Here is a 25,728-nt window from a genome sequence, read left to right as displayed (position 1 = left end):
GGGTCCCTCGGGAAGCGGAGGGTATTGCCGGGCATCCCCCGGGACAGGCGCTCCCTCACATGGTCGCCCCTACAGCTTCCCTCACCGCGCAGGGGCGGCGCAGCCATTGCGTCATTGCCTCGTCAGTGACGCCTGTACCCTGCGCCCGGCGCGGCGCGCACGTGGCAGTGTTGACGCATGGAGGGAGGCGGCGGCGGCGGGGGGCGCAGCCCCGGTCCTGGGCCGGCGCTGGCGCTCCGCGGGGCGCTGATGGCCGCCAGCGGCGGCAGTCGGCTCCTGGCGGCGCGGTACAGGGAGCCCGGGTCAGTGCCGGGCGGGGCGGGGGCTGGCGGGGCTGAGCGGCGGCGGCCGCCCCGCTGCTGGCGGCCGGGGGTGCACCGCGGGGGCGCGCTGCGCGGCCCCGGCGGCTCCCGCGGTGTGTGGCGGGGCCTTCCCGCGGGGGCTGCGCGGGCAGGAGGCGGTGGGAGCGCGGGGGAGGCTCTGCGCGCTCCCGCCGTGCGGGAGAACCCGGCGTGGCGGAGCGCGGCCGTCAGGCGCGCCCTGTGTGCGTTTTCTGTTCCCGAAGTACCGCTCTGAAGCTCGTCGGTTTTAGCGGCCTTCTGGCACGATCACGCGCCACGAGATGCACGTCAGGGGGGTGTGGACAACAACAGCGTGAATGCTGGTGACAAATACGTTTAAGCCTGACAAAAGTAAAATACCAAAATACCATGGTTACTTCGCCAACAGGTTACAATTTTTTTTTTTTTTGGGGGGGGGGGGGAAGGCATGCGTGTACAGTGCAAGGTTTTAAACTTCTGCCGCATCTGTAGCACTTTGGGAGCCCGTTTCACAGGGATGGTTCCTCGAGATAGGGTTGAGTTGCGCAAATAGCTGCGAAATAATAGCGTGTTACAAAAGGGTTGACCCTCGTCATAGCTAAGCTCATGGTTGTTCTAGTTGCAGTGGTTTTAGTCTGTCATTCTTTATTTGCAGTGATGGTAGTCTCTTCATGTACAATTGCATCAATGCGGAGAAGACGACCTTAGGAAATAAAGGGTGAGAATATCTGCTCAGGCAATCTACCCTTTTCCCAGAAGCTGCATCTCCTCCCGAGGTTATGTGGCAGTGAAGGTAGTAAAAGTCAGTCCTGGGATGACTCATTGATCAGGTGATGGCTAGATTGTTTTTGCTAACCCTGATGGATATATATGTATGTAATTTTTTTTGTTTCTGTTTCATCCCAAAGGGGAGACTGTACACCTTTTTCTCTTTTAGGGAAACAGCAGTAGTATAATCAGTGATTCTGTATGACCCTTCTCAGGCAAGACATTTATGGAAAAATGCTGCGTTTTGTATTAGGCTAAGACAGTTAGAAAAAAACCCCACAAACCAGTTAGATAAATCTGCCTTCGGGTCTATTCTCTAAGTCATGAGATTTCAAAATCTGAAAAAGTCTTTTTCTTAGTTTGAATTCAACCATTGGACGTTGTTTTACCTGTAACCAATTTTACTGTTTTCTCCTGAATCTGTATCAAGTTCTGCTAGCACAAACCCTAGCGGGTTTTTTTTTAAGCAGGTAATAATGCAGGCTTAGGCCTTATATCAGTTTTGGTTTTCTTGGCCTTTTTCTTTGCATTAATGTTCAAGTTGGCTCAACATTATAAGCACAAATACAGCTTCTAGCATTGTACTTTGTTCTTCATGCTCCTTGGTGGTGTGAGCACAACCTCCTCTTCTTAATGATTTCAGTAAATCTCAGGTTGTGAACTGTTTTCCCCTTCTCTCTATTAGACAGGATGAAAAACTGACAGATAAAGGAAGCGATGACATCTTAGCTTTTGCCTTCTCCCCATCAGGAGATTATTTTGCCTTGACAGATGACAGCAAACGTCTGATTCTGTTCCATACAAAGCCTTCCTGGGAATGTGTTAGTGTCAGGTAAGGAAGCAGGATGTTGCATGTCACTTTGTTAGAGAGTTACGGCTGATTAATGTAGAGTTATAAAATAGTAGTACTTGGGGTGCTGCTATTTGTTATTGCTAAACTTCCTTCTTTCCCCCCCCCTTGTATTTGCTCAAACAAATTTTATGTTCTTGGGAATTCAAAGGTATTTGTCTAGAAGTGATGCATGGTATGCCCCACACCGAGAATGAGAGTGCAGATGTTTATATCATTGGCCAAGGAAAGGATAATCTCTTTTCTTACTCTGAAAGACAGTTTTCTTATCTTTAAGAACTGAAACTTTACCCACTCCTAGTGAACACTAAGGTTGGGCCTGTAAGAGCGATACTGAGCAGTTTAGTGAGTGTGCTGTGTGTTCCTGTTGATTTGAAGGAGAAGATGTTTTGGAGAGTTTGTGAACTCCCCTAAAAGCATATCTTTGGAGGTGCTGTCAACTGTTTCCCTTCTGTAGTACAGTCCTCTTGAGAAAACAGTCTGTAGTTGTCCAGCAGAGGTCCTCCAGTTACAAGTTTTCTGCTGCTTCTTATGACAATTGTCTGTAAAAAAGAGGACCATGAAGGACATTCTGAGAAAGTTCCACAGCATGTAACATCTCTGCTTCTGGTGGACTCTGACAGATGTGAGGCCCTAGTTGCGAAACAAAATGGAGTCTCTGTCAGCTTGGCTGGGTGTGTAGGGTACACAATGAACATTTGGTGGGTTAACTAGTGTTGTAGTGAGTTAACCCACAAAACCAGAAACGGCAAATTCTGTTAATTCTGCATTCTGTCTTCCCTGCTGCCCTGCCCTGTATGTCTTGCCCATAATTTGCCATTAGATAATTGTTTGATGTTTCAATTTTCTGCTAAAAGATCATCTAGGACCAGAGCTGGATTTTTTGGGAATGTGAATACCTCCTTTAGGAAACTGGTAATACAGGCAAAAGGGTCTCTGCATGAAAACAAGAATGCCGGAGTCGATCTATGTAACTTGTGTCAGTGTTTTGTGGCAAGCTGTGTTAAAGGTTTCATGCAGTGCTAGCTTTTGTAGTCAGCTGATTTCAGACAAGGGGAACTTTTAAATCTTTTTTTAAGATCAAAGGCAGTACAATGAACTTGAAGCAAGACTTTTTCTTGTTGGCAAGGTAACCTATTTTGGAACTGTGTTGTCTGAGTCTGGAATGTGTTAGGAGATCGGCAAAGTCATGGAACAGGTTATCTTGAGTGCTATTAATGAGCACATACAGGTTAACCGGGTGATCAGGCCCAGTCAGCATGGGTTTATGAAAGGCAGGTCTTGCCAATCAAACCTGATCACCTTCTATGACAGGGTGACCTGCCTGGTTGACGAGGGAAGGGCTGTGGATGTAGTTTTCCTAGACCTCAGTAAAGCCTTTGATACAGTCTCTCATAGTGTTCTGGTTGAGAAACTGATAACTGCTGGCCTGGATAGGCACACCCTCCTTTGGGTTAAAAACTGGCTGGATGACTGGGCCCAAAGAGTGGTGGTAAATGGGGCTAAATCCGGCTGGAGGCCGGTCACCAGTGGGGTTCCCCAGGGCTCAGTGCTGGGTCCAGTTCTGTTTAACATCTTTATCAATGACCTGGATGAGGGGATTGAATGTACCCTCAGTAAATTTGCGGACGACACCAAGCTGGGAGGCTGTGTCGATCTGCTCGAGGGTAGGGAGGCCCTTCAGAGGGATTTGAACAGACTGGATCGTTGGGCTGAGGCCAATGGCATGAGCTTTAATAAGGCCAAGTGCAGAGTCCTTCACTTGGGGTATAAAAACCCCAAGCATCGCTATAGGCTCGGGGAAGAGTGGCTGGAAAGCTGCCTGGCGGAGAATGACCTGGGGGTGTTGATTGACTACTGGCTTGATATGAGCCAGCAGGGTGCCCAGGTGGCCAAGAAGGCCAAGGGGATACTGGCGTGTATCAAGAATAGTGTGACCAGCAGGAGCAGGGAAGTGATCCTGCCCCTGTACTCAGCACTGATGAGGCCGCACCTGGAATATTGTGTCCAGTTTTGGGCCCCTCGCTTTAAGAGAGATATTGAGCTCCTGGAACGAGTCCAAAGAAGGGCAACTAAACTGGTCAAGGGGCTGGAAAATAAAACTTATGAGGAGCGGCTGAGGGAGTTGGGGCTGTTTAGCCTGGAGAAGAGGAGGCTGAGGGGAGACCTGATTACGGCCTATAAATACTTGAGAAAAGATGGTGGGGAGGTGGGGGAAGGACTCTTTACATTAGTGATGGGTGATAGGACAAGAGGAAATGGGCATAAGCTTAGTCAGGGGAGATTCAGGTTGGATGTTAGAAAGTATTTCTTCTCTGAAAGGGTTGTCAGCCACTGGAATAGGCTGCCCAGGGAGGTGGTTGAGTCCCCATCCCTGGATGTGTTTAAGAATAGGGTGGATGATCTACTTGAGGATATGGTTTAATGGGGATTAGGGATGGTTGGACTTGATGATCTCTAAGGTCTTTTCCAACCTAGAAATCTATGAATCTATGAATCTATGAGATGTTTTTGTCCTATAGGTTTTCCCACTGTTGCAGGTTCCTTTAAACAGTAACTAAAAAGTATTGGAATTTTTGTCTTCCTACCTGAAGTACAGTTTATTGTTCCTTTGCCTCCAGACTGTCACCAAATTTAGAGTAGGTGAATAGAAATGTCCATTCCCTATGATCCCTGGTGTCCACAGTCCTGTATTAACACACAGGATGTACAGGGGTTTGGAAAAGAGGTGTTAGAAAAATAAAGGAATAACAGTAATGACAATAGCTGTTAAGTTGCAGAAGCGTTTTCCAGACTAAGTGGTTAAACGTTTTTTAAAACTTGTTTTCTGACATACAAGGTCTTTACATTTACCTGAAAAGTTGTAAGAAACCCGTTACCTGCTACACTGGTAACTGGAACCATAAAACACTGGCAGATGATGAGGAGAAGTCAGAGTTCAAGTTCATGGCTTTGCGTGAACAAGGTACCCTGAGACTGTATCTCTGATTCTGGATGCGAGGAGGAAGAGTCCTTGAGGCTCACAAGGAAGGACTTCCTTGTACAGTGTGAAGTGGTAACTGGAGAAACAGTTTCAACACAGTTTTTAGATGTGTTGCTGCAAAGGAGTTTTATTAGGAGAACTCCTACTTTATCATCTCTCTTCTATGTGTTTAACTTGTTATTTTTATTATGAAGAGTGCAAGAAAGTCTGCTCTCTTTCTTTAGAGTACTGGTAGGCTGCCTAGGCAAAATGCTCAGTTGAGAAAGTACCTCAGCAAAATGCAGGCATGCAGCTTTAAAGGTCTCTCCTTTTTTTGATCCCATCCACTCCAGGTGTTTGCTATGACCTAGTTTAGTCATTTAATAAGTCTCAAAAGTGCTATTTTGGCCCCATGCCCTCCGTTAACATTATTCTCACTGCTGCCATTTCAAGAATGTTGCATCTGAGAGTTTTTTGTCCAGTCTCTTGTTCTGTTTAAGTGGGTCTGAATCCAGACTTGCCAAAGCTGCTGTCCAGAGCTGTTCAAACTGTGCCATTTTTCCTTCAGGTCTGTGAGCAGGAGATGCACTTCCCTGGTTATTACAGCTGCAGAGGATAAGATTCTGGTTGCAGACAAGTCTGGTGATGTCTATTCTTACTCAATAACAGAACCCCAGGCAGAAGGAAAACTTGAGCTGGGTCACTTGTCTCTGCTATTGGATGTGGTAAGTGTGTGCCTGTGTAGTTACTGTACAAACCTGCATTCCTGCTTGTGTTTGGGTTTTTCACTGTTGCTCTTGTCCCAGATTTGGGAGTTCTTTTTTATATAAATTAAGTATGTGGTCTGGATTTCTCCTTCTACTGAGTTTGTGTCTGCAGAGTTTGCTGAGGAAACAAACTTACCAAGGGGTTATCTGTTCTGGGAGTGTGAGTATTCAAAAAGTCTTCATGTTACAGTCACAGAAGACTTGGTGATGGAACATAAATGGGAATTCACCCAGACTGTCCTGTCAGTTGAGCACTTCAATGTGATCTTTCTTTCTTTTTAAAGATGCAGTGAGACTTTGGCTGTACCTTTGGAGCTTGGTGACTTTTACTGGACCCAGTAGTCAGTGTCGCTTGTCTAGTGAGCAAGAAAGTTACTGCCATAAAGATTTATGCTTCCATTGTGGTGAAAAATTGGTGGAATAGCATGGCTTAGTGCTTGCACCTGCCATTCAGAGTCAGGAGAAACAGAAAGTTTACTGCTTATCTTTTTTTCTCCTGGTTAGGTAGCATTATGTTAAAACAAACATTGAACTACTGGGCACTAAAACTCTTCCTTTACCAACAGGCACTGAGTCCTGATGACCAGTATATCCTAACTGCAGACAGAGATGAGAAGATCAGAGTCAGCTTGACAAAGGCTCCTTATAATATTGTATCCTACTGTCTGGGACACAAAGAGTAAGTTTGTTGTGTGCAAAAGTTACTGTGTGCAGCTCTTCACTGTGCCTCAATGGGTGAAATGATTGTCTCCTCAAATCATATTAAACAACAGCTAGATCTGTGTTTAGAACCATGGAATGGTTTGCGTTGGAAGGGACCTTTAAAAGTCATTTAATCCACCCCCCCCTGCAATAAGCAGAGATGTCTTCAGCTACGTCCGGTTGACCAGAGCCTCTTCCAACCTGACCTTGAATGTTTCCAGGGATGGGACATGTACAACTTCTCTGGGCAACCTGTTTCCCCTTCCCAAGTGAAGGTCCTTCAAGTTACAGTGATCTGTAAAGTGGAAGACAGCAGAGTTACCTGCTAGCTATGCTGACGTGATTCAGATGTGCTCTGACTTCATAGAAGATTAGTAGTTCTTTTGGTGTAGGAATAGGGATTGCATTCTAGCCAGTTTCAGTACTCCCTTTTCAGTCTACAGAAGGGACTGTACTTTCCCTTTTCTTCTCAGTGGTCTTTTCCCATGAAGAAGACTCAGATGGCAAATGTACTTTTAAAAGACTTCCCCACTACGTTTTACTGCTTAAAACGTCTGTGTCAGTTGTGGTATTTTCAAAGTCTCGTGAGTTTGCTTCCCATCTCTACATGGTTTTGTGGGGTTTTGGATGTTTTTTGTTGTCGATTGTTAGGGTTTTTGAGTAGTGTAGAGGGGTTGTGCGAGTTTTTTTGTGTGGCCAGTGCTACATTTTGAAGTTCACAGTGACAGAACAGCAGAGAAGTCGTGACCCTACACAGGGCAGAGAACGCATGTCATTCTGCTTGTCTGACTACTGAGTAACTTGAGGATAACAACACCCTTCCAGGCACATTCTTCCATAAGATGTTGCAACATGGTGCAGTCAACTCACTATATCAGAAACAAGTTAAAGAAAGACAGTGTGACTGGGGAACTTGAGATATGGGTAACAACCTATCTAAACTTACCCACCAAGGTGTTTTAATTGAGCATTTAGGAAGCAGATTAATTTGGAGTGTCAATCTGATTTTAATAACATAATTGGTAGTCTAACCTGTGTAGAACTGGCATAGTATAAAAGCAAGAGACTATTCATGTTAAAGATCTAAGTCATTTTTGATCAGGTCGGTTTCTATAGTGTATTTACAGAGCCGTGTCTGATGTTTCCACCTACTGTGCACACAGTTGTACTTTTTAATGAATAGAACTTAATGGTCAGACACTTTTAAACTGAGGCTGTTGTGCCTGCACAAAGAGTTCATTAGTGGCTGCAGAGGGGAAAGGCGCTTAGTGTAAATTGATTGAAATACATTTTAAAATTCAGTATTTAAGTTAGGAATGAATGGGCAAAGGATTACAGAAAGCAGCTGTAACTGTTGTCTTGTTTCACGCTCCTGGATTTTCTTCTTTCAATGGGGTGCATGGTGATTCTTGCTGGATCTATATGCCTGCATGCATTTGCCATTATTGCGTTGTCATCAAAGTTTGTATCACAGTGACCAAACCTCTTCCTTCTGGGTTTTCTTTTTCCCTCTTTCTTTTTTTAATGGCCTTAAAATTATGCCTGTTTTCAGAAGCAAGGCTGTCCTGCTCAGGTAACGTTCTGCTCAGGTCACTACATTTTAAGTTGCTGAGCTCTTAAGATAATAACAAACTCCAGAAGTTCAGGTCCTCATTACTCGGCAAAGACAAGTCATAATAGACATAGCAGTATTACATACTTCTGAAAAACAAGGTTTCTGGCTGAATGAGGAGACTGGTGGTAAATTGCCTCATACTTGTTTTAAAATTTTGTAAAGATTGCTTTTGAATGATATCTGGCTGTGGTGGGAGAGATGTGGTGCTCTGAAAGCTATATCCTAACTGTTGTGTTTGACAAGCATCTGTTGATTCGCGTTTTTAATGTGCATCATGAACTGAGAAAGAGGAACATAGTATCCAAGTAAATCTGTCTCCGTTGGCATTTTTTGGTCTAAATAGCAGTGTTCTCCTCAGTCAGGAGGAAGTCGGTAGAATTCCCTGAGTGCAGATGAGGAAATTTTTGTTTTCTTTTAAGTAGAAGGTCAGTAGCTTGTGTAGTGTATATATACTGTATTAAGTACTGCAAACATATTTTTTTCTTCCTCCTAATTGGCTTGATGTGGCAAATCTGTTTGTTTATTATAAGGCTCTCTTTAAAATTGTGGTTTTCTCTTACTGTGTGTGTTTAAAGACTGGAGTGTCATGCCAGAGAGTTCAACTTTTGACTACTTTCCCTTTAGGTTTGTAAGCAGAATTCTTGTAATACCCAACTATCCTGATCTGCTGTTGTCAGCTTCTGGGGTATGTATGGCAGTTTCTTCAAAGAAGTATTTTTCTTGAAAATTTAGACTCTAAAACCATTGTTTGCTTGTGTTTCCCCCAAATTCCTTGGGGTACTTGGAATAATCTCTTGTGGTTTCCAGCATGCCCTCTCTCTCACCTCCTCCCTTTCTCAGCTTTCTGTTCAGTCTTCAGCCATTCTATTGCTAGATTATTTCAGAGCTGTTTACTGTGTTTACAACAGGCTAGCTTCTTATTAAGATCTCTGTGATGGAGAAATTGCAAAGTCCTCAGTGTTTCTTCATCATTAATTCTTGCTCTGGAGGACAGACAGACTTTAATCATTGAACTATTTAAACAACTTTCAAGTAAATGGATATTCTGCCAGCCTGCCCTGATAATGAAGTGTCTTGAGAATTAACAGCCTTAGATTCACAGATTTATGTTTTTTCTAGAGCTCTTAAGATGAGAAAACTGTCTCCTCTTCACCCTCCCACTTCCTTTCCCCTGTGAAACTTGTTCTGAATTACGTCCTTGTCTCTATGTCCTCATAGTACGTCAGTGCAAGTTGTGTAGAGATTGCAGTGCAGTGCTGCACAATGCTTGGATGAGAACTGAAGAAGTGAGTGTTCCCTCCTTTCCCTCCCCTCAGCCCTTTTCTTAAATTGATGGGATCCTGCTGTCATGCCAGACCTGTACAGAGTGAGTAGATGGAGTTGGTCTAAAGGAAGGGAAACAATATTCTTTGTATCCCAGACTACCAAAACTGCATAGGAAACAAATAATGTTTCCTGTGAAGATGTGAAGATCATAGTAATTCTTATCATTTCATTTCAGCTGCTGCCCTTGCTTCCCTAAGGCTCTTGTCTCTTGTTCCTCTAAGTGTTTAAGCAACTCTAGCGTTAGTGCTGTGTGTGGCTGTATTTCTTTCTTAGCAAATGCTCTTTGATGACTTTGTTTTTCCAGAGAGGTGTTCAGCTTCTCTCCAGGAGGTTACTAAATCAAATGAGAATTCGAGCGATAACAAAAGTAGGAACGGAGAAGGGCAACCCAAGAGAATTCCCATTAAAATGCTGAGCACATGTATACTGTGCTATTTGAGACAGAGTTGAAATGCGCTCCTCCAGCTACCCAATTTCCACTTCAAAAGGAGAATTAAAGTTAGCAGGAATTAATAATTTAGAATTGAGGGGAAAAATTATGTTAATTAAAATGCTTTCTCTGGAATTTGAGGTCTTAACTAAGTGACTATTTAGCAGCTTCTGTGGGAAGTTCTTCAGGGAAATAGGATTTAGCTGAAGGCCACAAGTGGCCTCTCTGCCTGAGGTGCTGTGAGTAATCAACTTGTGTCTGCTTCCATCTGTTCAGGACTCAACTCTGAGACTTTGGGAGTACAAAAGTGGGGAAGAAGTGTACTGCTGTCATTTAAGTAGCATCTGTGGGGCCGAGATGGTCAAAACTGACCAGGTATGTCCATGTGTGTTACTGCTTTTGCTATCCTCCTGATCCTTGTGACTCCCAGACGTGTGTGTTGCATTTTATTAGGGGTGCTTCCCTTCTTTTGGTGGGTTTGGAGGTTATGTGAGACCTGGAAACTGTAAAAGCCTGGGAATTCAGGAAAGGAAGAGAGTCCCTGAAATCCATTCCTGTGTCTGTGTGCATTTCTTAAAAGTGCCAAGCAGTGACCAAAAGAAGCTGTTAAATTCTTCCCAAATGTAAGTTCTGCACACTGGACAAAGCCTTCACTTGCTAATTTTTCCAAAACCAGAAATGCCTTAGTCTCTTAGCCAAAAAATACCCTGTAGCACTCGAAAGGTCTAAAAATTGTCCCATCTTTTAAACTACTTAAATTGCAACTTCAACACTTGAAATTCTGTCTGAGCAAGAAGAAGCTTTGTGACATTTGTAGCCAGTAACGTGCAGCAGTCCTGCGCTGTGGAGTCAGAAGAGTGGGCTTGTTCCTCCAGGTTGTTCTGAAGCTGTGCCGTGGCCGAAACGATAATGTGCAAGTCCCATGTGAAAACTGAGTATCTCAGGAGCTGTCCTTATCCTGCAGCCTGTACGTAGGTGGTGTGATACTTACGTGTTATCACTTACTCTGTGATTTGGATGATGGGAATCACCCAAAGAGATGTGAGCAGTGGTTCTGGTAGTACTTGATCTCTGGTTTTGTTCCTTCCTGTCACGTGAATTGGCATACGACCTTTTTGGAATGAAACAGCGCTTGTTCTTGTCCCTGCTGTGTACGTCATATTAAGCCAGCTGCTAATCTGTTGGGTCATTTAAGAGTTGTTCATCTTACCACCCACCCTGCTGGGTGTGTTTTTCATTTGAATCTCTAAAAATATTTCTTTCTCTGAAGACCACAGCTGTCTCTCAGTTGTTAGGTGAGTGGGAAGCCTGTGGCCATACATGGCTCTTGAAGCAGAACCACAGTGGAATTCGTATCCAGGCTGAAATTGAATCGAAAGTTCTGTCTTTCCTCCCTTGTGTTTTGTTGTGGTTTTGGTTGGTTGAAGTTTGTTGTGCTCAGCCTCTCCCAGCAGTCAGAAGCCATTCCTGGAGATCTTTTGGAGATTTTTTTACTGTTTATGTAGGTCCAGCCTGATCTTGTTAGTGGGATTCCCAGTTACTGAACTGGGAGCACAGCCCATGGAAGGACCAAGCTCCTCCTAGGGACAGACATGACAACTCAAAGTTGTTTCTGTGCATAAGACATCAGCAAGTTGTTCTTTGTGTTGGAGCAGTAACGTGCAGCTTTCTGTCTGTACGCGAGCCGAGGAGGGCAGCCGCTTGCAGCACAGCATTCAGAGCTTAGATACTGGATATTTTGGTTTTCGCCTAGAGTTTCTGTTAGCAGGAATTCAGAGCTTAGTGTCTATATGGACAGTTTAACCTGCTCCTGAACTTGAAAATGTACTTTAAGGCACACCTGAGCCAGAGACCTCACGTACACATTCATGAGGTCTCTTGACTCATTTCAGCTTGAGTCTAGTGCTTGAAATCTTTGAAGTAGCTACTGCTGTTTTTTTTTCATAAGCAAAAAAATGGGTGTGCCAAATTTGGTGACAAGTCCACATAGCTGATACCCTCTTGTAGTCTGGGTGCAGCAAGGTTTGCGTGAGGAAGGGAGAATTGAGGCAAACCTATAAAATTACTTTGCCACATGTAGTCTTCTGGAAATAATTGGCCCAGGGAGTTTCAAAGCCAAAGTGTTTCAGCTTTGTATTCAAAAGTAGCTAATAAGAGTACTGTGTTGAAACAGCGTAGTTTGATAGCTGTCAAATCCATGTCTGCAGTAATGTTGGAAGGCATTTCTTCTGGGAGGAAGAATGTTTTTATTTGAATTACTTTGCCTTCCAGCTTTATTGGATCATTGAGGACTAGTAAGCAACTAGCTGTGAAGTGGAGAATCGTAATATTAATTTTAAAAATGCTACTTGTTGCTTAGAGTGGCTTATCGTTTTGTAAGATAACTTGCATGTAAATTTATGGTGCTTGATCTCACACTGAATCCTAACTCCATGCCTACAAACAAGTTTATGAAAAATAACGCTAAGCCTAACCCACGACATAAGCCTTGAATGTAGCACTGGATAAACTAACAAATGTTAGAGGAAAAAAAACTTCTTGCTGCCAGCAGGAACTAATTTAAAAATAAAATTTAAAAAGGCAAAAAGCTCCAACTGTCTTAGAATGCTTTTGAATGTAGTTTCGTAATACTTTCCTTGCCTTCCAACATACCTGATAAAGTTCCTTTTATAGGATACTCTGTATAGTGATGGAGTCTCTAGGTGGAAAATTTGGGTTCCCTTTGACTGTTCAGGAAGTCTCTGTTTAGCTTCTTTACCACAGTGTGAGTAAACAATGAGAGAAAGGGAAAATCCACAAAATGAGTTAATAGATACAAGATGTCAGTTAATGAACTGTATTCCTGCAGTGTTTTGCAGTTCTTCTACCCATTGGCATGTTTTAATGTCTCCTAACGGTGGTTGCAGAAGCCTCAGGCTGACCTGTTCTTTGAGCCTGCAAAATTCTGCTTACTGCCAACTCTTACAGGCTTTTTAAAATCTGTCTCTGATGACACTAAATTTGCACAATGCTTGAGGGGTGCAGAAGATTCAGTCAAGTTCCAGAGTTGATGCTTACTTGGAACAGCACGATCAGGCAGCGTCCCGGTGATTATAGGCAGATAAATGAGAGATTTAAACCTTCATGTGGTGCGTTGCCACCTTTGTGCTGTGTTGCTACACAGCTGTCAATATGTACTGCTCTCAGAACAATTACTGTCTCAGTGGCCAGCAGGACAAAATGGGAAAGGAGGCTTGTGTTTTGCTGGCATCATGGTGCTGGAAATGCCAGAGATGACATCAGGTGGTAGTGTTCAGTTGTGCTGTGCATCCAAGTGTATCAAAGATCAACTTTACAACCTAGTGTGACATAGTCTGAATTTAAGGGAACAATCTTTTGAGTCAGGACTTTGGAAGTTGCAACTAGCACACTGCCTGCAAATTACTCTGGCAACCAAAGGTCAGATGGGGATATAAGTGTTTTTTCTTTCACGCTGCATTTCATTTTTACCATTGATAACCACTGTGAATACACTGAAGCTTGAAACACAACTTGAAGCACAACGATAATGGAATCATCAGTAATGGTGAGCCATGTGAGCACATAAATGTGAGCTTATTTTGCTTGGCAGATGATTAATATATGTCTGTTTTGGGAATGTAGGAGTGGTTTTGAGCAATGTAGCATTGATTTCAGCTGATGGGTTGCAGATCCCCAGTTCATTTTCCCACTAGAATGGGAGTAATCCTCTTAATTCCGTAGTGCTATATAAATATTTTTCCTGCTTCAGAGCTTTCACCTCATCCGATCCTCTTGACAGCAGAAGCTTGTTTAAAGTCCAGAACATGAATTGCACAACTCTACCTCAGTGCTCCAGCACATTAATTTTTCATAGGGTCACTGCTTCTCATAGATGACATGAAAAGTTAATTTTAAGGTGTTGGCAGGCTGATAGCAGTGTCATATAAATGCTGAAAAAGTCCTGAGAGCATCAAGTGAACATCTGTTTATCGCAAACCGCTCTTGTACGTCTTCTTTGGGTTAACTGATTTCATAGGCTTGTCCTTGAACTAGATAATACTCTGGGGCTTGCATTCACTTTGCTGATTGGTAACTTACCCACACATGGAAAGGAAAGAGCTTGCAAAGAAGATGCATTGCCTCTGTCCAGCTGTGAATAACACTTGGTTCAAATCAAAAAAGCCTCCTCCTCCCTCCCCCAGTGAGGGTGGGGGAGAGCAGCTGTATACTTAAAGCTCACAGAACCCTTTGTCTCTCTGACAAAGCACTCAGCTGTGTAGGTGGGCGCTTTCTATTGCTGCGCTTGCCCTGCATGTTTGTCATGAGACAGGCAGAGCTTTGTTATTAGAAATAAATATCACAGGTTTGGGTTTTTTAATATATATATATGTATCTTGGCTTGTTCCCTTAAATGTCTAAAGAACCCAGTGGTGGTTTACAATAGGAGCTGTCAGTTCTACTCTAAAGCTGCAGTGTAAATGGCTTTGTACTGCAGTAACTACATTTAGATGTATTAGCTACAGAGAACCTTTCTGCTTCGGTTTACTCATCCTACCCAGTATTTGGAACTGTAAGAATTTTTTATGCCCATGTTAAACAGGGGTCCTGGGTCCCAATGCTAAATATGGGCCAACAGCCAACAACTTAGTGTTTCTGCAGAGTAGCAAGAGATTAGTCTCATCTGTTCCCAAGAGCTCTGAAACATATCATCCTTTGATAATGTTTTTCATAAAGTGCTCCTCTTCTGTCCAAACAGATAATCAAGGTGTGCATGCTATTGTTCTTACTGCCTCTCCATGAGATTGTATCACACAGTTGATTTCTTCTTTCCCTTGTGTGCTGGAGATGTACTGTGTAATCCTGGTTTTCAGCTATGTTTATACCATTAATTAACTTTCATTCCCCTAGTTGGTTTATCTTTTAGTAGTTGCATCATGTACTGTTGACAAAATAGTTAGCTTCTGATATTAAACTTGCTGACTTGAATGTTTGGAAGCTGTACAGCATGTTTTTCTTTCCTACATGGATTGCAAAATTCTGAAACAAGCACCTTGACAATGTCTATGCATCAGCTGGTAGCTCAAAGGGTAAAATCCCGTGGTTACTCCCAAATTGAGCTCAAGATGGTGATCCAGAGCTTCTGTGTAGTGACCAGTGTCATGTTAGGGGAAGAGATGAAGGCTGGAAAGGAGGTAAAAGGAAAGAGGACTCGAGGACGCATCTGAGTTCTGCCAGCAGAGTGTCAAGAAGATGCTGTTTCCTGCCATGAGGGGAGTAACTCAGGAGAATAATTCACTACTTCTCTAGTAGGAAGGTTTTATTAATCAAAAGTGCTAGTGTTATCACTGCTTGTAAAACATACTTGAGAACCAGCCTTTTGCCTTTGCAGTTTTGTCTTTCACATTATATAACAGATACTTTTGAAAAAGCGCCCTGGGGCATCTTCTTGCAGTTTCTCTGCTCCTCCCAAGTTTTTACTTCTCATTCAAGGAGCCTCAAATCAGTTGTTACATATTTCAAGTAGTAGGGTTTGTACAGCAAAGCTATTTCTCTGATTCTCTCCCAGATAAAGCTATATATCGTCTAAATGAGGAGTGTGGTGTGGGGATTTTTGGTTTTGTTGGATGTGGGATTTTTCATTTGTTTGTTTTTTAATGAGGAAAATGGCCTCTGGCAGTCTTGCCTTGTTCTTCAGAACACATTTTCTCTTAAGCGGCATGGCTTTACCCAGACGCAGGTTGGAAACAGAGACAACGCAGCAAGGATATTAACTAAACAAAACTGTCGTGTGTTTTTTTTTTTCCTACCAAACATAACAGCAGTTAATGGCTTGTGTTTATAATTACTAAGCTGCTAGTGTGATACCCTGGCTGCGCAGGCTTAATGTTGATGTTTTTGCCATTAGCATTGCAGGAGAGAATGTTTGAAGGTGGTGTATTTTCCCTTTGTCTATTAGTTTGTCTATTAAGAGTAGTTCACTAAAACATTTACATTTGATCTCTTGTTTGGATGGCTGTGAAGGGAGAAGTGTGGAAAACTTCATAAGACAGCAAACACTGGTACAAAAATATACTTGACTGCAGTTTAAAGGTGATTATGTTGCTTAACTTGCAAATTAAGACATCTGCTAAATTTTAAAGGTTAAGATATGAAATGGAATGTGAATTTTCTGCCCATGAATGGTCTTAACTTACAGGGGTGTTGCTTTTTTTTTTTTCCTTGATAGAAATACCCTGTGTCAAGGATAACCTACTGCTGCCAAGGTGGTTACATTGCCGTTCTATGTGACTGGTAAGAATAGATGGAATAATGGCCAAAGTCATCAGAGCTCTTGCAAAGGCAATAGCAGCTTTCCCTGTTGGCTGTCCTAACTTTTTCTTAGCCTGAAGCACTTAGTACTGTGGATCTCTGAGTGTCCCAGGCTTGCAGGAGCCTCTGAGTCCTTATTGTACTTGGTCTGAGGGCAGAGGTGAGTGCAAGGGTTACCCAGCTTAGTTAGGTTTTGCAGAATTTGTGATGCCTTTCCCACACTTGAGGAAACACGAGGCTAGGATGCGCAAGAGCTCCACTCCATGCTCAGGATGTCTCCCTAAATCGCTGCACCTGACCCGTGTATTTTGGGTCTCGTTTTGCTCGGGGTGCTGTGGCAATGGAGCGGCCAAACTTCTGTTACTGTATTCTGCTCCTGTTTAACGGGTTTGGCTGTTCTGTTTAAACCCACAGTGTTGCTTCAGTTTAAAACTGTGAAGAGGCTACATTGACTTTTGGCTTCAAACATACGCATTTGCGTAGAAGGGAGCTTGGGAGCTGAAGGGCCCAAGCATTGAGGAACCTCACGTGTCCAACTGGCAGAGGATGTCTTGCAGGGATGGACAAAGCCCTCTTCCCCTCTCTTTCCACAGCACCTTAAGCCTTCCAAGGAAGCTGTTCTTCCTGACGCAAGCTTGCCAACAGGAAAGGGAGAGATTGCCAGAGCTGCCTGAATAGTGAAGTTGGTGATCCATCCCCTCAGTGGACTCGCTCTTCACCAGAGCGAGGAGCCTTGGCTGCTTGTCGTGGGTTAGGCCGCTCCAGCAACCGAACCCCACACACAGCCGGTCACTCACCCTCCCCCATCTCCCAGGGATGAGGGAGAGAATTAAAGGAGAAACAGGAAACCTGTGGGTTGAGATAAGAACAATTTAATACAGATGATTTAATACACAGTGTAGATGCTCACCACCCCCTCGTATGTGAAGCCCGTCTCGTCCCGAAGCTGCAATCCCAGACGAACGCGAGGCCCCGAAATAGGAGGGGCAGAGAGAGAGATAGTACTCCGAGAGTGGGAGTACTGGCAGAGAGAGAAAAAGAAAGAAAAACAATAGAGCAAAAGAGCAAAAGCGGCGAAAGAGCCAAAGCGCAAAAGCCCTTCTTTCCGGCTGACCCTCACTTTTATACTGGGCATGACACTGCATGATATGGAATACTAATTGGCCAGTTTGGCCCTCAATCTTAAGTTCCACCACAAATCACAAGGGGAATCGTGTCCCCCTTGTCCCAGCTATGCTCCCCTCCTTATCCCGCCGTGCTTCTGCACTCCGGCACACTGAAAAGTCCTTGGAGTCTCACATCCAACCACAAACATCAGCTTGCTATCAGCATTCTTCTCAGAGCGAGCCTCTGAGTAAAACCAAAACACGGAGCTCTTCTAGCTGCTAAAAAGAAGAGCTAACACTGTCCCAGCTAAAACCAGGACACTGCTTCTTGTCACACCTTCTGTCTGCATGGGCATCCAGACTGGCGCTGGGAGGGGAAGCCATGTCAGCTGAGGGCTGTACCCATGTCCCTTAGCCCAGAGGCAGCACCGTGCTCTGTGTCAGGCTTTTATTTCCAGCTCCACAGCCCAGCGTTTCTAAACAGTGCTGCTATGTGGACTTGGTGGGCCACTCAGGAGGAAGCTGAGGTGTCCTGCCTGGCACACTGGGGACCTGTCCGAGGGAGGTTAGGAAGCTCTGCACGTAGAGGCTGTAGCCATTAGAGGAATGAGTGCTGATGGGAGAGGTGGAGATGAGCGCAGTGGCAGCAGAGTCCTGTTCTTCAGCCTTGTTAAGGTGTCCTGTCCCTCTCATTCCCTCCTCCCCTCCCCAGTGTGTAATTACTTTCCTGTTTTGTTTTGACTGGTGCTCAGCTACCCATTCCTTCGAGTGAAGCCCTGTAAGCCAGTGTGCTCTGATGCAACACTCCTTGCATGAATCCTTAGTAATCCTTAGGAAGTTCCCTTTACCACCTTTTATTTAAAGAAAAGGCAGCCTTGACTGCTTTTTCTTTGATATAACACTTGAAAAGCCATTTGACGTGTTAGATATTTACAGCTTCTGCCTCAGATCGTGTAAGCAAACTGCACTTGAAGTGCTAGGATATTTTATGCAATTCATAATGACTTTGCTTTGACTCTGTTTGGAATTAGAGTGGGTGTTTGTAGTTTGCCGTACAAGTGACGGCTGTAGGTGGATTTGGTAATAATGGTAATTGAGTTTTTCCTCTCAAAAGTATTCCTGCAGTCCACGTCTTTCAGCTTGACGCGATTGCCCAGCAGCTAGTTTACAGACAGCAAATCTCTTTGAAACACAAGGTTTGGGACATTGCATTTGAGGAAATGGGAGATCTGTGGATTTTGCAGGAAGACAGTGAAGCTCCTCTTCAATTGTACAGACCGTGTGATGGACAGTGGAAGGTAGATGCTTTTCTTATGCTAACATCCTGAATGTTTTGTGTTGTCTTGACACCGTAACAAAAATGGAGTAAACTAAGTTCCATGAAAGCTAAATGGCACACTTCTCTATGTCTTGAGACTGAGTAAAAGTCACAGATACATATCTCATTCTACATCTCTCATCTGTGTCTAACACAAAGCTGCTGAGAGCTTGTTACGAATACCAGTGTTTTCTGGTAAAGCTAACATCTGACATAGTGGAATCAAGCAGAGTTGTTGTCAGCTGTTGCACTCAGTGCTTTAAACCATCACCTGTGCTTTCTGTGTGCTACATTTGATTATTTAAAAAAAAAACAAACAACAAAACAACAAAATCCCTTTGTGGTGTGCGCAGGATTGCTTTCCACACAGCCTTCCCTGTGCCTGCCTCTGAGGGATCCTCTGAGGTTCAAGGCATTCTGAGAGCATTAAGGGGATTTTTTTTGTTGAGAACAGGAGTCAAATTTGAGGGATTTGCTATCAAGTTCTTTGTAATAGCCTATTAAACAACTGGAAACTTGCTTGTTATACTTGTAAGTCCCCAGCTAATTATGGTGTAGTCGTGAGGTGTTTTAAATGAAACTTGTAAGTATATTTTTTGACCCTTATGTGTTTCTTGTGATATTCCTTTTCCTCACGGATTAGTAAGTGAGAATTTATTTTCTTCAAGCTGCAAAACTTCCCCAGCAGGACATGTGAACTCAGGCTAGGTTTCTATAGCAGTCCTGGAAAAATGAAGCCTAAAAGAGATCATGGAGGGCTTATACTCGCTCTCCTTTCACTGTACTCATCTGAGAGCTGTCGCATTTTTCAATGTGCTGTGAAACATGAGATTGTTTAGTATTCCCAAAATACCATGCAATGTTCTTTTTTTCCCAGCCCATAACTGATGACAGAGGATTACAGAAGATGTCAAAATATCTTCAAGACAACTGGACAGTGTTTGAAGGTGAGAAATTTGGCCTAAAGGCCCAGGAAATACAATTTTTATGACTAAAGCATTAAGATTTAGGTGCAAGATCAGAGTTCAGGTCAGTTCAGCTGGCTGTTGAAGTCACTAAATCTTTCCGTTTTCTCAGTTTCGTCACTATGTGTTATGGAAGTTAGTGTAGACCATGAAGTGTGTTCAAGTTACTGTTATCACAAAATTATGTAGGTATTTGGGTCTGAATTACAGCATTATAACTCTTTTACATATATCCCTATGATAAGGTGTCTATCTAAATACCCTATGACAAAGCTGGTGGAGTCATGTCTTACTGCAGTGGTATCGAATACTGTTGTTTGTCATCTTATCTCTTACCTGGGTGTGACACTTTATCAGAAGTACAGTGGAGACAGTAAGAACAGAACAGACATGGGAGGAGCAGCTTTACTGTAAAGATGAGCTATTCGGGTCCACCTTGGCAAGGCAGATTATGTGGAGTTTGCTGTGGCTGGAGGGTGTGACCCTGGATGGTATCACAGATGAAATTGATTGGCATCAGGGCTGGTTTATTTTGTTCTTGATTTCTGCCCCACCCCCAGTCTCTGGCAGAAAAATAGTAGGTGGTTTACTAGTTCAGAAGCACTCTGTTTCCAGTTTTTTGTGTTTGTTTTTTTTTTTATTTAAAACCCACCCAACTTTATTTAGAAGCTGAAATTATAGCAGCAGTGGCTGCAGGGTGGCGAAGGGTTGCGATGTGTGCTAATGAATGTCTCATTATGTACTGAGAATTGATTAATTGAGATTTCTCTCTTGTACTTTGCTGGGAGACTGGGAACCTTCTTTAAAAAACCTGTTACAGTTCCCACTGGTCTTTTGGTCTGTTCTTGGTGGTCATGCACAAAGATGGAAGAGTTGCCAGAATGTGCAGTCTAATGTAAAGTCTCCATAATATCTGGTATTGGATGGTTTAAGGTGTAGCTGTCATTAAGTTGGTGCAGTCTTTGCAATCTAAGAGGAAGTCAGGTACTCCTTTGGAAGGGAGAGTGTTTGCATGTAGATGTTGCAGACTTGGTAGTTACAGCCAGGCAGATAATTAGAAATATGAGGTCTGAGTGAAAATGAGCAACAGAGAAGTAAAAAGAGCAGGCAAGGGAAGAAGTTCTGAGCGTAATTAGCCAGCGTAGCAAATTACCGTGATACACAGTAGCTGGCTTACAGCTGCAGCTGGGAAAGGAGAAGGGCTTGAATGACAGGGTCTATTATTATTAATTAGTAAGGAGAGCCTCACTTGATGAGCACTTATTCCAGTGCATAATTAGTGCTTGAAAAGGTAGTTACTCCTTTTAAAAAAGGTGATCATTATATTGTTTAAGCCCAGTCTTAATGCCTGCATATTGTCCTTTTCTAAACTTGTTTCACCTGATTGCTGATTCTTAGGATTTCAGATGCGTAGGTCGATCTTGAAGTACGTGTTGAACAGTTTGATGTTCTGTTATAACCGATTCCAGAAAAAGATGGAACTAGTTTTAGTGCAGTCATCAAGTGGAGAGTAGCATGGATATTCAAACTGACAGCACACAATTTCTCCCAGGGCCAAAGGCCAATAGGCTGATTACTATGTGAGTGCAAGACCCTCAAAAGTAAATGCATGCGCTTTGCTGTATACCAGCAAGGGCAAATTGCTTTGTCTGTCTCCCAAGAAATACAGGGATGCTGTATGTACATTACTGTGGAGTAGCATACTAGCTTTAGGGCCAAACCCTGGCAAGGACTGGATTTCCTTACATTTGCCCTTTAAGATCAAAAATTTTTGTAAGCAGGAAAAGGTAGTAAGCCAGGTAACTGGCTTTGTCAGGTGCCACTCTAACAGTTTTAAGAAACGTGAGCCTAGCCAGCTAGTCTCGTTCTGTATTCTCTTCAGAAACGATCCGATTGCCGTTTTTTGTATAGTTAGTTACCCTATTAACTCATCTAAACTTAACAGTCTTGGTGTGCTGAATATCATGCTGAATTCACAGAAGGTGTAACAGAACTATCAGGGTGAATATTTAGAAATGTATATGCACTGTAGGACATCACTGTTTGAAGTCTACTTCTTTGGGCTTCTTTTTACTCTAGGAGACAAGTCAGGTAAGCACAGTCAGGTAGCTTATGCCCTTTGCAGTGCTTAGGTCTTGGGATACAACTCCAATGGGATATCTAGCAATAAGTTGCCACAGCAGTCTTCTTTCAAAACAGAAACCTTGGATGTCTGCGAGTGTCCAACATGTAAAGAGAGCTGGGTGCCCTCTTTGCTTCAACATGAGGTGCTTGCCTCTGTGCAAATTTTTTAGCCTAAAAATGGAGGCCATGCTTGGCTGTGTAAATGCAGGACAGATGCTTTCCATCACAAATCAGGTTTGCACAGTGTAAATGCTGATATTTAATAAAGTGGATAGACCACAGTAAATGAGTTGAAATGCCACCATCTAGAATTGCAGTACAGGAAGTAATTGGTGAGACCCCTAAGGGAATTAACACTGCTGTTGTGTTCTTGCTTTGCCCGACTGCAGGTTTTGTTGGCGTGGAGAGCCACTACAGCAGTCTCTACAAGGCTTCATTTGATAATATGGCTGCCTACCTACAGAGGAAAGAGGAAAGGTTACAGCAGCAGAAAAAGAAAAGGCAGGATCTGCAATGTGGTTCAAATGGACAAACAAAAAAGATGAAGACTGAAGAATCATCGCTATGACCCCGTTGTTAGCTTGTAACTTTTACCTTGCTGAAAGGAACTGATCCAGCTGTGAACTGTTTTTACATGCAAAGTGAACTGTGGAAGAAGAGTGGTTTAAACTTTTATTCAGATTCAAATTTTCAGGTAGCCTGATACGACAATATCCTGCTCGCAGCAGATAATGTATTTACCAAATGCCTAAGCTTCTAGCAGCATACAAGTGTTAGCAGTTCGTTCCTAGTAATCTCTAATGCATGATACAGGAATATCAGACATGGTATTTTCCTTGAAACAGGATTTTCTTTTCGCCTACTGTGTTCAGGCTTTCTTCTTCAGGTGGAAGCGCACTGATTAAAGTTGATGTGATTTTTATTTGTTTGTTTCTTTTGGTTTGTTTTTAACTTTTTAAAAGGTCTCTTAGTTAATGTAACTAACTTAGTGTACCTGGCTATGGGATAGGGAACGTAGCAAAATTCTTGCTGTATGTTAAAGGTTTTACTTGAGACTTCACCATCTGTGTTTCTACCTTCAGTTTGTATGGTAGGGATTCTGCCTAGCTTGCAATTCATTTCTTCTTGCTTGTGGCATATTTCTATAGGAAGAAGTACAAAATAGATTTTATACACTGGAAAGTAAAAGTAAAATGTGTCAGTCACCTTTGTGTTTTTGGAAGATCCTTCTATTGCAATATGATCCTAGTGTGTCTGTGAGAATGATTTGGGAGGCCTCTAAGCAAAACTTGGAGAGTATTCTATTTCTTTCAGCAAGAACTCTTTTGTACTGCAATTAGCCAAGAAATACATCTTTTGGAAAAGTTATCAGTAAGAGCCTTATGGGATCACTTGTTGCTTCATCATGGGGCAGAAGATGTGCATTCATCTACCAGGTGGCATCATGTCTATTTGGAATATAATGTATTTCATAAAACCAGGTGTAGAAATCTGTACAATCCATTAAAAGTATTCAGAATTAGCCTATGAACCATGAACAGTTCTCTAGGTCTCTTTATATAGCTGTCCTCTTTGGGGGTATCTGGAGACTTGAAAATTTTGCACTCAAATTTTAGGTACACTAGTGTATAAGACATTGTTGAGATGTACCTTGTTTTGAGAATATCAGGTATTCAGCAGTGAAGCAGAACTGGCTGCTTATGTCTGCTCAAAATTGCAGTCTTGGCCTTATTCTGTGTCCCAGAGGCCATGAGTCTTTCTCGTGCTGTAGGATGTCACATGGATTTTCACATTCCTTCTGTCTTGTAAGTGCCTCCTTAAGGACAGAGCGTTGCATGCATTAGTCCTGAGCCAGTCCTTCACCTCCAGGGTCTGATTTCTTTCAGTGATTATTTTTAAGTAAGGACCTTCTCCCTTGGCAAAGGTCTCTTTGGACAAAAATTACGAAGTGTCAAGAGTTGTATTGTCTGTCCTGGTTAAAAGCCTCAGTTCTGGCAGGAGCTGCCTTGGTGTGAATAAAATGTGAAGTAGTTTTTTCTACGTGTACAGTTACATGACGTAAGAATGGAGTGTCATGCCCACAAAGATTATGGTCTCGTGTAGCAATTCAGCCCCCTCTGTCCAATATCTGCATACCATGGATCTTGGTATATCTGGTGCATCTTGTCTAGGTATCACCAAATCAACCAAGTGCTCCTGGATTATGGTGGGTCTTGGACAAAGGAGAAGGTGTTAGGTGAGTATGTTTGGGCTTGAAGAGTTTTACCCCCTCAAGTACAATAACAGTAAACAGACCTGACTTTATGTTATCTGGAGCAAAGACTTTTGAGCTGATGTGTTTTTCTGTCTTTTGAGAGAATGCCTGAACCACCAGGCTGGCCTAGTGGAATGGCTCTCTGGCTTTCATGGCAAAGAGCTGGCCTAGGTTGGAGATCAAGCCCTAGGAGGGGGTTATTGTCTGAGCACCCTGAGTGCCTAATGGCTCTTGTGCTACATGGAGTCCTTGACATTTCCTAGGAGTTGGCTTAGGTAGTTTCTTGATTTGTGGTGTTGACTGGTGAGGATCATGTTCTCAGACGTGTTGCCCTCTCTGCTCTGGGAACATGGCGTCTGTCCTTAGTTACACTGTATTAGGAGTACTTATTTCTGCAGTGCATCGTTGTATATGCGTGTGTGATGTCATATAAACGGAGCAAATGCTTTTCCTATATTTAGGTTATGAATATGGTAAAAGGCTTAAACTTGGAGCTCAAATGCAGGCATTTGAGGCCCAGCTGCTTGGTTTGCTTACAATTTGTAGCCTCTCCTTCTCCAGTGGAAGATGTCGAATGTCAGTAACGGAGCTCAACAGCAGGTAGGCAAATTTCCTGGTATTTTGCCTATGTACCACATTGAACGGAAACTAGGATTATGAAACCCTGTAATTTCAGTCTTTTGAAGGACAGTTGCATATGTGAGATGAAATCATTTGACTGTAAATCCATCTCACACTGCTTGTGAACAAGACAAGACTGGAGGAAAGAGCTTCAACGAGCCTTTTTGCTGGCTGTTGGTGAAGAAATAATTCTTTACTCAGCATGAGGCCTGCTGATCTATGTGACAAACTGCAAAATTTTTGAATGGATTTGAATCTGTAGCAGGAGTCTGTATTGGATAATTTCTGCATGTCACGAGGTAATACTGTTTCTGAAGTGGTGGTGTGAGCCAGAAGCATGTCTTTTTTTCTGTGTCATTAAACCATTATTTTAGCCGGGTCATCTGAGCTGGTGAGGGCTGGTCCCAAGAATTGCTGCTGATGCTCTTATCTGAGCATGGAAGAGCTGCAGGGATGCTGGAGCTTGCGGGGCTTTCCTGCAGGGGCTGGCAGGGCAGGTCCTCTGTTCTCTGTGACGCTCCTCCTCACTACAGAGGTTTCTGCCCAACCGTGTCTTCTCTTTAGCAGTTTTGGTGTTGAATGTTACTAGTCCATGTGCATAAACAATACATTTACTCATAGAGGAGGAAAATCTTTTGAGGAGGACATATAACTGCCTTCAGTGGGTTGGTTGCAGATTCTGTATGGTGTTTCGGCACAAATGTCGGTATTGTTACACTTCTAAAGGATAAGAGACTGCCGTGTTGGCAATTCCTATCCCCGAGGGATATTTTTCCCCAGCTGTTTTCTCAGCCCAGGATAGACCTTGGCAGTGATCTTCACTGGCTGTGGGAGGCTCTTGTGACCCTCACCCTGCTGCTGTCCTGGAAGAAACCCAAAATTTCTTCCAGCGCTTGAACTCATGGCATATCACGGCATGTGGGAGAACATGAGATGTGGTATCTGGCAGATGATTTAGACCTTCTTGTTCTTTTTCCTGCAAATGTTCGTTTCCCTTTCCTATTCCATTTCATGTTTCCTTTTCTGCACACAACAGTTCCTGAGCTTAAGTTGTGAGGCTGTGCATGTCTGTGGACTGCCATGTAGGGGGTCGGTGAAAAGCGATCAGAGGAAGGAAACTTGCTGGAAGGTCTAAATCCACTGTAGCGTGCCTACACCTGGAATGGAAAATGGTTAGACACATGCAAGTCATTAAAAAGGAGTGAATACCACTGCTACAAAGAAAGAGACAACACTCCTCTCCCTGGTATTTGAGCTATTTATTTCTAGTGGTTAAACCTGATGTCGCTCG

At 43.2% G+C, this 25,728-nt stretch overlaps 1 protein-coding gene across 1 annotated transcript; it reads left to right on the top strand.

Moving 5' to 3' along the window:
- Window positions 1-177: 177 nt before the first annotated feature.
- On the top strand, window positions 178-22,484 carry WDR4 (WDR4 tRNA N7-guanosine methyltransferase non-catalytic subunit). Its single transcript, XM_086608351.1, has 11 exons — window positions 178-302; window positions 976-1,038; window positions 1,774-1,920; window positions 5,469-5,625; window positions 6,234-6,346; window positions 8,609-8,669; window positions 10,017-10,115; window positions 15,967-16,031; window positions 18,270-18,453; window positions 19,351-19,420; window positions 21,952-22,484. Exons 1-11 carry the CDS (start codon window positions 178-180, stop codon window positions 22,128-22,130), a joined length of 1,263 nt encoding a protein of 420 aa, XP_086464477.1. The 3' UTR covers window positions 22,131-22,484.
- Window positions 22,485-25,728: the final 3,244 nt, after the last annotated feature.

The sequence above is a fragment of the Tauraco erythrolophus genome, chromosome 1 (assembly GCF_009769465.1).
Source record: "Tauraco erythrolophus isolate bTauEry1 chromosome 1, bTauEry1.pri, whole genome shotgun sequence".
Lineage (NCBI taxonomy): Eukaryota > Metazoa > Chordata > Aves > Musophagiformes > Musophagidae > Tauraco > Tauraco erythrolophus.
Note: the sequence above shows the minus strand (reverse complement) of the source record. Positions and strands in the feature narration are given on the sequence as shown.